Raw genomic sequence first — 18,070 nt, forward strand, 5'->3', positions numbered from 1 at the left:
ACTTAAAACCCCTGATTTGTGCATATAACGAATATTGTTATATAATTATTTATTGATCCTAATTTATATTCATTTGACGTGATAGGAATGATGAGCAGGAATAAATAAATAAATAAAAGATCAAGAAGCCATGCAAAATGAAGCAAGTGGACCAAAGCTTGAAAATCATCTATAGGCTAAAACTCAACTTAATTGGTTGGGAGAGCAAACCTCAATCAACAAATATTAGACGAAAAGTTTGCCTTATACAAAAAAAATAAAAGTTTGTCAGGTGAATCACAATTCGCCCAAGTGAGACATCCTTCGCTCAACGAATGAAGGTGAAATTTGAAATCTACAAATGTAGATTTATGTGTTTGCAGGTACAATGATCTGCATCCGTTAGATGATCGTGTTGGTTTCGATGATAAAAACACCTAAGGTCAAACAATGTTCAATAAAGTTTATGGTAACAAATTTCCATCAATCTCTAATGATGGTATCCAATTAAGAATTTATCATAAGCCTCATCAGCGAGATGATTAAAGTTTTAGTTAAAGTATTAAATAACTGATGAATCAAACAAAAGAACTCGAAGCTTCAAAGTTACGAATGAGAGGAATTATGAAAGTCTGATTGGTCTTACGTTTTTTGCGTGTTTAAGTTATCAGTTTAATATAAAGGTATAAGAGTAACTCTCGAGTTACTAAGATTGCACACACACACACACATACACATACACACATGTACAAATATATTTTAAAGCATCTCTTTATTTGATAAAACACTTGAAAACATTTATATATGTGTCCTTAATTGATTGCATACTTATTTAATAAATTATGAGGGATTTTTACACTAGTTAACTGATTATGAGATTATGGTTAATTAATTAACATATTTGTAATGCCTCAAATCAATTAGAGAAGCCTTTAATTGATTAATGATAATGTAATTAAAAAAAATTCCATCTTAGGTTTGTCTAATCGATTAAAAGTTAAGGTTAATAGATTAGAACATTAAAAATGCCATGGGTCATTTTATTTTTGAGACATTTTTTTCCTATAAATAAAGGGTTTATCCTCATTTTATTCACACTAGTTTTCAAAACTAAAACTCAACTATATCTTTTTCTACCCTCTTTATCTATTTTATCATTATTCACCAAAGTTGACTTAGTGCCAAGAGAGTGAAAAATACTTGTGAGAGTTTGGTTGTACTCGTATTGTGATGCATTTGTTCTTGTTCAAGGATGATATTTTATTGAGAAATATATTTATTTGGTTCTTGAGAATAGCATGTGAAAATCTTGGTTTGGTTCTTGAGATTAGCTTGTGCAACTATTTGTTTCGTTCTTGAGATTACCCTGTTAAAATCTTTGTTTGCTTAGTGAGCGTAGTTTGTTAAAAACTTTGTTTGGTTTGGGATCAACATATATAAAATCTCTCGTTTGTTATAAAAGGTATTAATCAAGTGACTACAAACACGAGAAGGGGGTGAATTAAGTGGATTTGAAAAACCATTGTCAAAACAAAATCTTTTAGAAAATTATTGTTTAATTTTTTTCCCCAAAATAAACAAGTTAAAGGAAGAGAAAATAAGAAATTAGAAATGTAGCGGAAATAGATAACTAGAAAGTAAAGAGTTAATATAAGAGAGAAAAGTATCATATATTTATAGAGGTTCGACCTAATGAACTGACCCACTCCTCTCCCTAAGAATTCTTTCTTGAGAATTTCCACTATGAGGAGAGCTTTTGACAGGTTTTTCCCATGAACCTCCTTATATAAGGATTGGAGTTTTACCATGGCTAACTTCCTAACCCGAAAACGAATTTTGATTACAAAGACCTCCATAACCAACCGAGAGCATTTAACATCAGGATAAGCTTATGAACTGGCTGAGAGTTTTAATTACAGGGATCTCCCCAACCAAACAGATGTTTTATCTAGTTTACCTCAACAACCAAACAAGAGCTTTTCACTTGGTTTAGCTCACAATCAAAACAAATTTTCCTCATAATGAGATTTTTATAATATTTACCTTACACCAGACCCAAACACATCACAAATATAAATCTTCACACTCTCAAAAGCACTATGACAAAAATGTGTGTGTGTGTGTGTGTGTATGTGTGTGTGTGTGTGTGTGAGAGAGAGAGAGAGAGAGAGGGAGAGAGAGAAAGAGAGAGAGAGAGAGAGAGAGAGAGAGAGGTATTTTAAATACATTTTCTAGTGTGTGAAAGATGATAAATATCCCCTATATTTCAAATATGTTTTCCATATATTGGTTTGATATCTTGATCTCCAAGCACTACACTTTGATCAACACTTGATCATCACAATAGATCTCTGATATCTTGTTCACATTTTAATCATCACAACAAATGACACTTTGACTTCAAGCACCACCATTTGATCATGTAACAACCCAATTTTAGTAATTAATTCTTATATTATTATTATTATTATATTTTATTTTATTTATTTAGAGTGTTAATTAATTAATTGGTTGTTAGGTAGTATAATAATTGATTTGGTGTGTTAATTAATTATTTAGTTGATATGAGATATAATGAATAATTGAATTAATTAACTTGGTGTGCATATTGAGTTGGTTTAATTTATTTGAATTAAATAGAGATATTATAATACTAGGTCTTATTGGGCCTAATAATTAAATTAGAGGTATCACTCTTTAAGCCCAAATATAATACTAGAATATAAGAGGTAGGAGAGTGAGAAGTAGGATTCATTTGATCATTTGACGGCAATAGAGAAAGAGAAGAGGAAAAGTAAGGAGAAGAGGGGAAGAACAAGAGAGAAGTTAGGGTTTCCAGAAAATTGAAGAGGTAAGGGGGATAATCCTTATTATTATGGGTTAGTATAATTGGGGCAATGGGTAGAAATATGTTTAGGTTGAAATCCCTAATTTGTATAGTTTTAGAATTGTTAGGTCTTGATGAATATTTTGATTTGTGGTGACTTGATTGTGTTAAAACTGTAATTAATGTTATATACTTAGAGTATTGTATGAGTTATAATTTTCTGAACGTTTGGCTTTTTACGGAATCGAAATCGGAGGTCCGAAAGTTCTCCAACGATGAAAAACGCAAAAATTTCTACATTCTGTTTTATGTTAACCGGTTACCCACCGAGCGTTAACCGATTACTTGCTTAAAAATCTGCGCAGGAAATTGATTCTGTTTTGTGTTAACCAGTTACCCACCGAGCGTTAACCAGTTACTTGCTTAAAAATCTGCGTAGGAAATTGATTCTGTTTTGTGTTAATCGGTTATCCACCGAGCGTTAACCGGTTACTTGCTTGAAAATCTGCGCAGGAAATTGATTCTGTTTTATGTTAACCGGTTGCCCACCGAGCGTTAACCGGTTACTTGCTGTGAAAAATAAAAAATTGAGATTTTAAAAGTTGTATTCAATTTGGAATGAAATCTAAGTGTGCGTATTTGATAATTAGCCTATATTTGTGAATGATATATTGTTATGAATGTGTATATGTACCATTGGTGGATAATTCATAGAGTTGAATTATGGTGATATGTGGAATATTAAGATGGTAGAGATGATATTAATTGCATATGTGTTGGTATTTGTATATTCATTCATGGCATGGTCGGCTTCATGGTGGAAGCGGTGAAACTGTGGGTTCACATGGCATTAGACGTTGATCCTTGAATGGAAATAGGCGTAGCAGACGTTGATCCTTAATTGGAAATAGACGTAGTGGCTTGGATTCTAGATATTGAATCGGAAAGCGGTGAAATTGTGGGTTCACATAGACGTTGATCCTTGAATGGAAATAGGCGTAACAGACATTGATCCTTAATTGGAAATAGACGTAGTGGCTTTGATCTTGTCCGGATCGAAAGCGTGGCTTGGATTCTAGATATTGAATCGGAAAGTGGTGAAACGTTGGGTTCACATTGTGGTACCACATGCATAGAGTCACATGTCTTGCATTGAGTCACATTAGAGTTATGTGATAATGGAGTGTATGCATTATTGTGATTGTGATGTGTGTATGAGATATGGTAATTGAATTTGGTGATGTTTGGATACATAACTTGGAAAAATATGTGATTATGTGATAATTGTAGTTATGTGTATATTTTGGAATATAGTATTGGATTTTAATATTATACTCCTTGAGTTTTGATGGATGTTCGAAACATGTGAAATAAATGTTGGTTAGTATTATTTACATGGTTATACAAGGTGTGATGAATTCCTTTAATTGTTGATTTAATCATTGTGCGTTATTATACTTCTTCATAATGATTTGAATTCTCACCCTTCTGTTGGAATGTTGCTTTACATGGCAACGTGCAGATACTCCAGAGTAGTATTGCTGAAGTAAGTGGACGGTAGCTCACTCGAGATTAGCTGGAGAGCTTCGGTGCTTTGTTTTAGAGACTAAGTAGTGAGTCAATGCTCTGGTCATGTAACATGGGGTAGATTGGTAGTATTGAACTCATATCTGATTGGATACATATTATGTTATTACTTGTGACATGTTTATTTGAAAATTGCGGTTTGAGGGGCCATAGTGCCAAATATTATGGATATGGTTTTAGTTATCTTGAGGAGATTATTGAGAGATGATCATGGTATAGGACATGGATCATTTTATGGAATACATGAGTATTCATTATTTTCCACTACGAACGCATATTCTTGAATATTCATGATAATTGAAATGTGTTATTTTAAATGACCAGGTGTATTGTATATTGATGATGAATGATGTTTGGTTTTTTGAAAGCTTTTAGTTTTTGAAAACGTCGATGTGACGCCCTTTTGTTTATATGCGTGCTTATTTACTCTGATTATATGTTAAGTATTTTGGGGTAGAAAAACGGGGTGTTACATTAGTGGTATCAGAGCATGGTCGACCAGTTGGTCAATAGTCGTTAGGGTTTCCAATCCTGTTGTATTTGATTTGTGTATCTGACACGATCGATATTGTTTGTCTGGTTGTTCGGGCTGTTCAGGACGATGGTTGCAGGCAGTAATGACGATGTCGTTGCTGAGGCGCTGAGGATGTTGGCTGACTCCATTGGTCAGATCCCTCAAGCGAATGCTGGTAACCGAAATGGAGATGATGATAAGTTCCGTGCTTTGGGGAGATTCCAGCGGAACAATCCTCCTGTCTTTGAGGGTGAGCATGAACCTGATAAAGCTCAAGCTTGGCTGAAGGCAATTGAGAAGATCTTCAGAGTCATGAACTGTATTGATGCTCAAAAAGTGCAGTTTGGTACTCATATGCTTGAGAAGGAAGCTGAAGATTGGTGGAATAACACTCTTCAGAGGTTGGAAGGAGACAACATTGAGGTTACTTGGGCTCTTTTCCGTGATGTCTTCTTGGAGAACTATTTTCCAGAAGATTGTCGTGGGAAGAAAGAGGTGGAGTTCCTTGAATTAAAGCAAGTAAATGGTACTGTTACGGAATATGCTGCTAGATTTCAGGAGCTTATCAAGTATTGTCCTCATTACAATACTACTAATGCTGAGAGATCTAAATGCTTGAAGTTTATGAATGGCTTGAGAAATGACATCAAGAAGGCCATTGGTTACCAACAGATTACTCATTTTACGGAGTTGGTTAACAAGAGTCGGATTTATGATGAGGACAGTAGGGAGAGTGCTTCTTTCTACAAGAGTTTGAAGGGGAAAAACCAGGATCGTGGGAAACCGTATGATGACAAGAGGAAACAATCTGGTTTTGGCAAGAAGCCAAGTGGGGGAGGATCTTCTACTCCACTTAAGTGTTTCAAATGTGGCGTTAAAGGTCATCGTGTTGTTGATTGTAGTAAGGATTCTGTGACGTGTTTCAAGTGTGGCAAGAGTGGTCACAGAGCAAACCAGTATGGAGTTGGTTCGAGTGTGACTTGTTACAATTGTGGTGAGAAGGGTCACATTAGTACCAAATGTGATAAGCTAAAGAAGGAGCAAGCGAAGGGAAAGGTGTTTGCATTGTCTGGCGCGGAGGCCACTACCAATGATAGGCTAATCCAAGGTACGTGCTTTATTAATGGTACACCTTTGACTGCCATTATTGATACCGGTGCAACACATTCTTTCATTTCTTTGGATTGTGCTAAGCGATTGAATCTTATATTATCTGATATGCGTAGAAGTATGGTTATTGATACACCTGCTATGGGTTTTGTTTCTACTTCCTATGTGTGTCTGAATTGTCCGTTGAGTATCTTTGGTAGGGATTTTGGAATTGATTTAGTTTGCCTTCCTTTAGAGCAACTTGATGTGATTTTGGGTATGAATTGGTTAGAATTTAATCGGGTGTATATCAACTGTTTCGAGAAGACAATTATTTTTCCCGAGGTTGGTGCGAAGGAAGATTGGTTTGTGTCTGCTAAGCAAGTGGATGAATCGGTGCAAGGTGGTGCTGAGTTGTTTATGTTGTTGGCAACTTTGGATATTCGTGAGAAGAGGACGATTGAAGAATTTCCAATAGTTTGTGAGTTTGCGGAGGTATTCCCGGAAGATATAAGTGATTTACCGCCGGAACGTGAGGTTGAGTTTTCGATTGATTTAGTTCCTGGAACTAGTCCTGTATCGATGGCTCCCTATCGAATGTCTGCTTCTGAGTTGAAAGAGTTGAAGAGTCAACTTGAAGACTTGCTCGAGAAGAGGTTTATTCGTCCTAGTGTGTCGCCGTGGGGTGTACCTGTTTTGTTGGTCAAGAAGAAAGAAGGTTCTATGAGATTATGTGTTGATTATAGACAATTGAATAAAGTGACGATTAAGAACAAGTATCCACTTCCGAGGATTGACGATCTGATGGATCAGCTGGTTGGAGCTTGTGTGTTTAGCAAAATTGATTTGAGGTTTGGGTATCATCAGATTCGTGTAAAGGTTGAGGATATTCAAAAGACTGCTTTTCGGACAAGGTATGGTCACTACGAGTACTCAGTGATGCCTTTTGGTGTGACTAATGCACCTGGTGTATTTATGGAGTATATGAATAGAATCTTTCATGATTATCTGGATAAGTTTGTTGTTGTGTTCATCGATGATATATTAATTTATTCTATGAGCGAAGAGGATCATGCCAAGCATTTGAAGGTTGTGTTATCGGTGTTGAAAGAGAGGAAGTTGCTTGCTAAACTCTCTAAATGTGAGTTTTGGTTGAGTGAAGTAAGTTTTCTTGGTGTCGCATTACGCGAAAAACCGGCGGGAAACAAGAACAACAGAGCCGCCACCGTGCGTTATTTATCCCAAAAGAGGGAAAGGAAACGCTCAGAGTAAACCTGGAAAAGACATGGTCTCGCGACCAAAGAGAATGGGATCGGGAGTCGGTTATGCGAAAGGAAGGTATTAGCACCCCTACGCATCCGTCGTACTCGACGGGATCCACGCACAATAGAAAGGAAAATGGTTGCTAAAACACTGCTCACACACACACACTGGCTGAAAGAGACACAAGAAAACAGACTGAAACTGACTCGGCAGGATATCGCATCCTGGGCATACTTAGTCTATCAGGCATAGACATCAGAGTCGAAGTAGTTCGGACTGGGGAAACGACACATGCTCGCTAGGATGTCGCATCCTATGCATACGTATCTTCTTGGACGAAGAAGAATCAGAGCATTCGTAGCTCGGCTGACACGCACAAACAAACACTGGCAAAGGCAAACGTGGAGCCCGAATGCCAATCACTGGACTTACATCAGCATCCGAACCAAAACACACACAAAGAGGCAAACGTGGAGCCCGAATGCCAATCACTGGACTTACATCAGCATCCGAACCAAACAAACCCACACTGGAACCCGAATGCCACTCGATGGACTTACATCAGCTTCCAAGCACACAACAACACACACAGAGGGGTTGAAGAAACAAGAAGGGTTGAAAAAGAAAAAAGGGGCGCCCGGAGAGATCAGCTCATCTCCTGCCTACGTACCTCATCTGGTATGAGGATCAGGGCGACGTAGTTCCCCTACGCAGGGACACAGGACTAGCCTAACCAGATAACAGAGGGAGACACAACTAGGGAGACTACGACTCGAGCCTAGATGTTATCATGCAAAATCATCCCTAAGTTAAGGTTTCTAGCTAACTTGCACAGGAAGCAAGCCTATCCTAGACATGACTTGCACAGGAAGCAAGCCACACCAAACCTAACTTGCACAGGAAGCAAGCTAAAGCAAACACACAAGCACAAGTAGCACACACTATATGCAAGCAATGGGCTCAAACAAGGTTAGGTTTTAGTCGAGGGGTCATATCAACCTCAACAAACAAACCACTGGAACTGGGTAGATGGTGCTCTTAACCTTGACATTGAGAGCCAAGGTGAAGCAGATGAGAGGAGATGAGGGGTGTGCCTCATTGCTCTTATCCCTGGTCAGGGAGAGCATTTGAATATCAGAAGGTGTGGGAGTTCAGAAAGTAGGAACTCTCTCCACAAGTTGGACTCTATAGATCTTGGGTTTTTACCCACTATGCATCAACACAAGTAGTGTGAGCAAGGTGAGTGACACACAGAATAGTAGGAGATAGGTTGCATATCTCTTGGATTCTACCAATTGCCTCTTCACTTAGGAGGTCTTTGAATATGTACAAGGACAAATTGTAAACAGTCACAAACATTGCCTCTTAAGGAGGACTTCAGACAGGTGCCTGGCCAAGTAACAGGCCAGGTCTTCCAGACTACATGAAGATGAGAAATTATACCTCAATGCAAATTGCTATTAAGCAAAGCAAAGCAAGTTCTTAAAGAACTAAGCAACTAATGGTACCTGAAACCAGTCAAACAGAATCAGTACACAACTCAAAGTTAAAGCAAAATGAGATAAGGATCAACAGTCAACACAATCAGTTAAATGTGCAATGCACAAGGCTCAAAGCATGTGAGCCAAGCAAACTACAAAACAAACAAGTTAGTCATGATAATCAAATCAAACTCATTCAACTTGTATAAGTTTCTTTAAGGCAATTGCTTCTTAACCTGAAAAAATGAACTCAAACATGAGCAACAAGACCACTAGGACAAGCCTAGGGTCAAAAGGGGATGAGAAAGTCAAATCAGCAAGTGGAATCCAATCAAAATCATATTCAAACAATCAAGAAGCAAACTCAAGTGGTTCCATGTTCATATCATTCATCATTATGATTTCATAAGCAAATTAGGTCAACACATGGCAAATAGAAGCTCAATGAAGTCAACAGCAAGACTCAACTCAAAACCAATCATAAACATTCCAATAAATCATGATAAGCATATCAAATTTCAGCTCATTTGGATCAAAGGAAGTTGGTCAATGAAAATCAGAAAGGCAAGGCAAGTTCAAGCATGCTCAAAGAAGTCAACCAAACATGCATCAACTTCAATAAATCATAAATCAGTGACAACATATGAGAAATGAATGGGATCAACACCATGGCAAACCTTAAGATGTCTACTAATCACATGTCAAATTTCATGTCCATCCAATTAAGTATGAGAATTTCACAAAACATATGGCATCAAGTGTCACAAAAGTCAACATTTTGGTCAAACAGGGGAGAAAATTCCAAACAATTAGGAAATGCCATCAATAATTCCATAAAAATTCACATGTAAACTAGACATCCATAGGTACATTCATGCAAAAATTCAAACCAAATTGAGTTCATTAAGCAAGGGAATTAAAATCATGAAGTTGGACATCAATGGTGTGACACAAATTGTCACACCCTAATTCAAAAAATCATATCTCCACAACCAGAAATGATAAATTCACAAACTCTACACCAAAATCACCATGAATGTGTCTAGTTTAAGCACAAAAAAATTGGGAGTCATTGGATAAGGTATCATCATTTCACAATTGATTTGGCAAGACATACATAAAATGGACACATATGACAAACCCTAGCACATTTTAAAATCCATTCATGCAAAAAATCTGGAAAAAACATGATAAAAAACTAGAGATCAAAATGAACATTTTGCAAAAAATCCCATGAATTTTGGATAAGAAATGAGTGTGCTATGATTTTTGTAAGATGGCCATGGCAAATGAAATAAAATGCAAAATGAAATGAATTAATTAAAATTAAAACACGGAAATGGCAATTGTGTAATTATCTCGTCCCTTAAGTGAAACGCAGCGTTTCACTTAAGGGAATGCTGCAATATGATTGGTCATGGCCCAATAGAACAGTGACTCCATGCAGAAAACACAAAAACACGATCCAAACATGAAAAATCTGAGCAATGGCTTCTAGGGTTCGAGCTACAGTGTCGCCTTCATCATCTTGAAGAACAAAAATCCCAGAAATGGGAATTGAGCACACTAATCAACTCGTCTAACTACACACAAACCAAATCTAACCCTAATTTTGATTGAATCAAGCTAAACAACATGAACCAAGCACAAACATATTGGAGTATCAAACTTAAATTCCATGTAACTCTCAAAATATTCAGCCATTTTCCAAACTACAACCACCAATGAACTCAGCATAAAAAGATATTTCTAAAGCATGTCATGATTTTGGAAATGGTTAGGGTCGAAAATTTACCAGATTTGGAAGACAGTGATGAATTCGTGATCCTTTGGCCTCAAACAGTTGAAACAGATGAACAATATTGCTTTAGATGATGAATGGTCAAGGAGTTTTAGCTCAGCAATGTTTGAAAAAGCTTCAATCAAGATCTGCCATGGAAGTGAACTTCAATGGAACAGTCACGATTCTTGCTCTACAGTTGTGATCTCAAGCTTGCAAAAGGTTCCAAGAGGTTTGTATATGATGGGACAACCAAACAATGCTCGAGTTCTTTGGAGTTTTCAGCAAAAATTCAAGATGAAGAAGATGAAGGTTTTTGAGAGCAAATGGAATTTTGATCTGTTTTAGTAAAAGTGGCCAGGGTTTTCTCAGCAGAAAAGTGACATATATAGTCTGTTTAACATCTGTTTAAGTTAGTTAATGGAAGTGGTAATCACATTTTGCATAATGAAGTGTTTTTGCCATTTGCTAAAAATCACTCAAGTTGCATGGGGGTGCATGGATGTGCACGAATTTGGGCCTTAGACAACCTCTAAACATGATTTCTGAACTATTCCAATTGGCACAAAGTGTTGGAGATGTTTATTTTGAAAGGTCACTTTTTCACCTTACTTAATTTAATTCATGCTACTCAAAAAATACCATTTTGATTGGTAAACTTTTGATGAATTGTGATGACAAATTTGGATAGAGCACATCAAATAGGACTTGTAGTAAAAAAATCCACCCAATTTGGCCAAATGGTTTGGAAGATATGCCACTTTGAAGTTCAATTTTTTTTAGAATGATTTGATCATAACTTGCCAACCATAAGTGATAAATGAGTGTTCTTGGACTTTTTGGAAAGGTGAGAGCAAGATCTTCAACTTTCATGTTGGACAAAATTTCATTTTAAGCTTGTATGATGATGTAAATTTGAGGAGAAAAACTTTCTATTTTTGGCAGTTGAAAATTACAGGTCACCTGCCATTTTTAGAAACTTTTTTGTCTGACTTCAAATTCTTCAATCTTGACCTTTGAAATGTCAAATGAGACTTGTATGGACATGAATGAACCCTTTCAAACCATCTCCCCCCTTGAAATCCATAAAATCAAGCACAGTTGACCACAGTTGACCATAGTTGACTTTTTAGGGTTTCTGGTGGACTGTGCATTGACTGATGACTTCTGAGCATCCAATCTTGACCAAAACACTTCAAAAGGACCCCTAGGTCATGTGAACATGTTGGACCAACCCTAGGGCCTTGTCTCAATGGAAATTGCACTTGCTTGATTGATTGACTGATCTCCTGACCAGTTTGACCTAATCTGACTGATGATCTTGCACTTGGGCAAAGGGACAATGCAATGCTATGCAGTGGACCATGTTAATGTTATGACCTAATATGAGAATGTATGTACAAAAGGTAGGTGCAAATTTGAGGTGCTACAGCTGCCCCTATTCAATCAGCTGGGAACCCGAACGGATGATAGCAACGGCTGTCAGACTTTCGGGGTAAACAGGGATTGAATACCAAAGAACCGTAGAAATTTGCACCCTGCTGGATATGATACAAGAAGAACCACGTCATTTACCGATGACGGCTGCAAGTGACAACTTCAAAAAAACGAAACCATTTACCGATGGTTAAAAACTGGAAACTTGATATTTACCGATATCAACTTCAGCGAGACCATTTACCGATGGCTGCTGGGAAACAACTGGATATAAAAAGGAAGCAAGACCATTTATCGATGGTGGCTTCAAAGCAACTTGATATTTACCGATATCAACTTCAACAAGACTATTTACCGATGGCTGCTCCAACTGGGGATTCGATATTTACCGATATCGAATAAAACGGGGCCATTTACCGATGGCATCTCTGCTTGGGGAGGAACAAAATATATCTGTAACGGAATCAGACAAGACGTTTACCGACGACTCTTGGAGATTTTGATTTATTAACAAGAAAGTAGCGCACGACCAGACATTTACCGATGACTGGGATGTGACTCGATGTTTACCGACATCGAAAGATGATGTTTACTGACATCCAAAAATGACCAGACATTTACTGATGACTGGGGGAAAATTTACTGGGAAGAGAAAAACAAATATTCGCAACCGGAAACCAAGTAGGACATTTACCGATGACTCTACTGGGGATCTCTAGCTGGGGAATTATCAGACATTTACCGATGACCGAAGAAAAGACTCGATGTTTACCGACATCGAAATACGAGGTTTACCGACATCAAACAAAGACGACCAGACATTTACCGATGACTGGGGTAAGACTCGATGTTTACCGACATCGAAAGATGATGTTTACCGACATCAAAAAATGACCAGACATTTACCGATGACTGGGGTGAGACTCGATGTTTACCGACATCGAAATACGATGTTTACCGACATCAAACAAAGACGACCAGACATTTACCGATGACTGGGGTAAAATTTACTGGGAAGAGAAAAACAAATATTCCCAACCGGAAACCAGGTAGGACATTTACCGATGACTCTACTGGGGATCTCTAGCTGGGGAATTATCAGACATTTACCGATGACCGAAGAAAAGACTCGATGTTTACCGACATCGAAATACGAGGTTTACCGACATCAAACAAAGACGACCATACATTTACCGATGACTGGGATAAGACTCGATGTTTACCGACATCGAAAGATGATGTTTACCGACATCAAAAAATGACCAGACATTTACCGATGACTGGGGTGAGACTCGATGTTTACCGACATCGAAATACGATGGTTACCGACATCAAACAAAGACGACCAGATATTTACCGATGACTGGGGTGAGACTCGATGTTTACCGACATCGAAAGATGATGTTTACGGACATCAAGAAGGACCAGACATTTACCGATGACTGGGGTGAGACTCGATGTTTACCGACATCGAAAGATGATGTTTACCGACATCAAAAAGGACCAGACATTTACCGATGACTGGGGTGAGACTCGATGTTTACCGACATCGAAAGATGATGTTTACCGACATCAAAAAGGAAAACACGCGGGTGCTGACATGACACTTACTGGTATCACAAGAACGATATCTTAAATATGTCAAGGCAAGGCAAACCACTTGCTGGATAGGTCTCACTGGGGAGAAACAAGCTTTCTATCACCAACGGGTGAGGAAATAAACCTCTGTGGGGATATCAATTCTGAATGCTGACAAAGCAACTGTAGCAGACGTGCTGTGCCGATGTTGAACAAAATGCTCCGCTTCTGCCGGGGATACGGTCTGATTGGGTTAACACATGAATGCATATGTTTGAATTTTTCTATGGCGTAATGCTCCATATGGAATGGAAATGCTACGCAGTTTTGAGGATGCAATGATCACTACATGCGAAAATGCAAAAATGATGAAAACTCCGCTGGGGAATACACAGGACGACTGTGCTGAGAAACCAATCATACAACTCCGCTGGGGAAAACAAGGCAACTGCCGAGGAACCATCCATACAACTCCGCTAGGGGAAGACAAGGCAACTCGCTGGGGAGTAATGAAGCAACTTGCTACTGACAAAACCGGCAACTTTGCTGGGGATATCCCAATCAATCCGCAAGTAGGATAAACTCTGCTCGGGGAAATAACTGTTCCGCTGGGGACGACCCATGCAATCCACAAGTAGGATCAACTCAGCTGGGGATGTAGATATCAGTCTGCTACGGGAACTCGTCCAATCCACTGGTAGGATGAACTCTACTGGAGAAATAGCTGCTCTGTTGGGGAAGACTTAACCAATCCATAGCTAGGAGAAAAGCTTTGTCCTGGGAAATAACTGCTGGAGAAATGCTCACAGGTGACGACCTGCAAAACGGAATAACAGATGCCCTAGGGGGATACGCGGACAAAAATACACTCAAGTGTCCTCAACATTCAAAATGATTTTCAAATGTTTTGATCTTTCTGCACGTTATTGTTTAGCCTTCATGTTTTTATATGCAATGTTTACCAAAAATTCGGACGTTTTTGCAAACAAAACAGTAAAAAATAAAAACAAGAGAGCAATTTATCTGAATAACGACTTTTATTGATTGAAAATATGCCTGAAAAGGCAAATACATTGGGAAGCAATTCCTAGGAAGAGGTAATTGCGCACAAAATGAAAATAAACTATCCTAATGGCAATGTGAACACGGCATCCACTGTTTCCCAATTCTGTTATAACTCATTGTCGCATCCGCGAAAAACAACCGGCGGGCTGAAACAAAAAACACAAACAGAGCCGCCACTGCGTGTTATTTATCCCAAAATAGGGAAAGGAAACGCTCAGAGAAACCTGGAAAGGAAATGGTCTCGCGACCAAAGAGAAAGGGTAAGGGAGTCGGTTACGCAAGGGGAAGGTATTAGCACCCCTCACGTCCGTCGTACTCGACGGGATCCACGTTCTAAGAAAGAAAAGGTTGCTAAAACATCACACTCACGCACACCGAAGACAACACAGGTGGGGTTAAGAGGAAGAGAGCTCGATAGGACATCGCATCCTATGCCTACGTATCTCGTCTGGAACGAGAATCAGAGCTGCCGTAGTTCGGCTCACGCACGCCAAACAAGACACACACACCCACAGGCAAACCTAGAACCCGACAACCACTCGATGGAATTACGTCAGCTTCCGAACCAAACAAACACAATCAGGATACGTACAGCCAATCGCTGGGCTTACGTCCATATCCTGACACACGAGCAGATAACAAGCAAACACACACAAAAAAGGAAAAAAAAAGTGCCCAGAGAGACCTCGCACGGTCTCCTGCCTACATACCTCGTCTTGGAACAAGGATCAGGGCGATGTAGTTCCCCCTCAAGGGAAAGAAAATCTAGCCAGAAACCAAGGGAAGACACACTACCAGGGAGCTGGACTCGAGCCTAGTGTTGTCATGCATCATTGCCCTATGTTCAGGTTTCTACCTACTTGCACAACTGCAAGTTAATCCTATCCAGGAAGAAAGCAAGCATACAAGCATACAGATCAAAACAAGCATTTCAAACAAATATTCACAAAGCACAAACTATAACCAATCAAGTGGGGCTCAAACAATGGGTTTGACTGCCGAAGCAAGTCATCTGTACATGGGTAGTATTCGCTCTTAACCTTGCCATTGCGGGGCTAAGGTGAAGCAGATGAAAGGTGAGTGAAGATTAGACTTCACAGCTCTTATCTCTGACCAGGGAGAGCTTCAGACAAAGGAGCGTGGGTCCAGAATGGAGGGACCCTTCTACGCTCAAAGACTCTGACTCGATTGCGCAACAGCACAAGATCTTGGGTTTGTGTCCCAATGCATCAACACACAGCCGTGTGAGCAGGGGGACGACTCAACAGAATAGTGGGGGATAGATTGCATATCCCTTTGATCCACCAATTGCCTCATAGAGGTCTTTACCTGCTTGGCACAAATGTAAACAACCACAAACATCGCCTCTTAAGGAGGACTTCAGACAGTTGCCTGGCCAAGTAACAGGCCAGGTCTTCCAGACTACATGAAGATCAGAAGTCCTACCTCAATTGGTCTAAAAACCAAGCAGAAGCAAGCAAGTTCTTAAAGAACTGTAAGCGACTAAATGTACCTGAAATCAATCAAGTATCATCAGTACTCAGACAAACCAACAATAAACAGCAAATTGTTAATCAGTTAATCTGTACAACACAAGTTAATGCACACAAGTGCAAGCTATAAGCTCAAGCTCAAGCTTCAATCCCTACAACACAAAGTCAAGTTAGTTCATAAACATCAACCAAACTCAATTCAAATTGCCTTGAAGCAATCTCCTTAAGCATTGTGCATTTCATCCTGAAAATCCAAGCCAAATGTGAGAAACTAGACCACTAGGCCAAGCCTAGGGTCCAAAAGGGATAAAAAATTCTAAACAGCAAGTAATATTCAACCAAAATCACATTAAAACAAATTAAAAGCAAATGCAATTGGTCCCATGCTCATACCATTCACCATTATCATTTCATGCACAATTTAACATCAATCATGTAATTTGCAACTTCAAATGACCAAACAGAACTATTTCACTCAAAAGCATACCAAATCAATTCAATTAATTCCACAAAAATTCACACCTAAACAGGACACCTTCAATGTATAGCATGTCAATTTTCAGCTCAATTGGACAAAAGAAAGTAGGTCAATGAAAATCAAGAAGTCCAGACACATTTATACAAGCCAATTCAAGGCATCAACATAAGCATCAACTTCCATAATTCATAAAACAGTGACAACAATTAAGAAATGAATGGGATCAAAACTATGATGTCCTATAATGTGTCTACAATCTACATATCAAATTTCATCTTCATCCAATACACTATGAGAATTTCACAAGCAAAATGCCAACATGTATCACACAATGTTACCAAATGAGCATACAGAGAAGAAAATTATCAATCAATTAGAAAACTCCATCCAAAAATTCCAGCAAAAATCACATGTTATCTTGACACATCAATGATCATTTATGCAAAAAAATTGGAGCAATTAAACAATCCTAGGCCATGCAAATAAAATCAGAAAGTTGACCTAGCTAGGTGTGACACAAATTGTCACACCTAGATTCAAAAAATCATATCTAATCAACCAAGTATCCAAAAATCATAAACTTTACATGGAAATCACCATCAACATGTCTAGAATAAGCACAAAAAATTTCAATCATTTCTTTACAAATATGAGCATTTCATGTTAAAAATGGCAAAGTGTACAAAAATGTGACACATCAAACAATCCCTAAGCATTTTATTTTTCCATACATGCAAAAAATTCACAAAAAATATCATTAAATTCTACACATTCTCATGAGAACAATGCAAAAAATTGCACTCAATTTGGATAAAAAAATGAATCCTATAGGAATTTTCTAAGTTCAAGCAATTAAATGAAAAATGAAATGAAAAAGAAAATAGAATTAATTATTTAATTAAAGCGCCAGTGGCATTTTTGAAATTCTGATGAAACTGGCCAAAACGACGCCGTTTTGAGACGCGGCAATGGAATGTTTTCATTGGCTACTGAAGGCGCCAAACACAAGTTTGAAAAGGAAAAGGCAAAATCTGGATCAAACGCCTATTTTCATCATCTTCCTCGCAAACAATTTCCAGAAAAATGCAGAAAATCGAAAAACCTCAAATCGCCATGAAAATTAACAAGCGAATATCCATTGGAACCGTCTGAGCACCAGGATTGTGAATATGTAAACGATTCAACCTAATTCTAACTGTACAATCCGGATCGATCAATTTAGGTTTTGCATTCAAACATTCAAAGGCACATAACTCAACCTATAGTTCATCATTTCAAAAACTAAACCTAGCATGATCTTCTACGTTGCATGAACTACAAAACGCATATGGAAATTGAAGCAATGGTGATATTCGAAATTTATGTACCTTGAATGGTAGTTGATGAATTTTGAGCTTCCACGCGTGATTCCTCAAAACAGATACAGCATGATGATAGGGAAGTTGATTGGAAAAGATAGATCAACTCAAGGTCACTCCAATTGTGAGAAATTGCAATTT

General features: G+C 38.3%; 1 protein-coding gene across 1 annotated transcript; it reads left to right on the top strand.

The window, feature by feature from the left end:
- The first annotated feature begins 517 nt into the window (after window positions 1-517).
- LOC127082517 (uncharacterized) lies at window positions 518-10,868 on the top strand. Its single transcript, XM_051022757.1, has 4 exons — window positions 518-538; window positions 651-662; window positions 5,766-6,714; window positions 10,720-10,868. The coding sequence occupies exons 1-4, from the start codon at window positions 518-520 to the stop codon at window positions 10,866-10,868; spliced, it is 1,131 nt and encodes a 376-aa protein (XP_050878714.1).
- Window positions 10,869-18,070: the final 7,202 nt, after the last annotated feature.

The sequence above is a fragment of the Lathyrus oleraceus genome, chromosome 5 (assembly GCF_024323335.1).
Source record: "Lathyrus oleraceus cultivar Zhongwan6 chromosome 5, CAAS_Psat_ZW6_1.0, whole genome shotgun sequence".
NCBI lineage: Eukaryota > Viridiplantae > Streptophyta > Magnoliopsida > Fabales > Fabaceae > Lathyrus > Lathyrus oleraceus.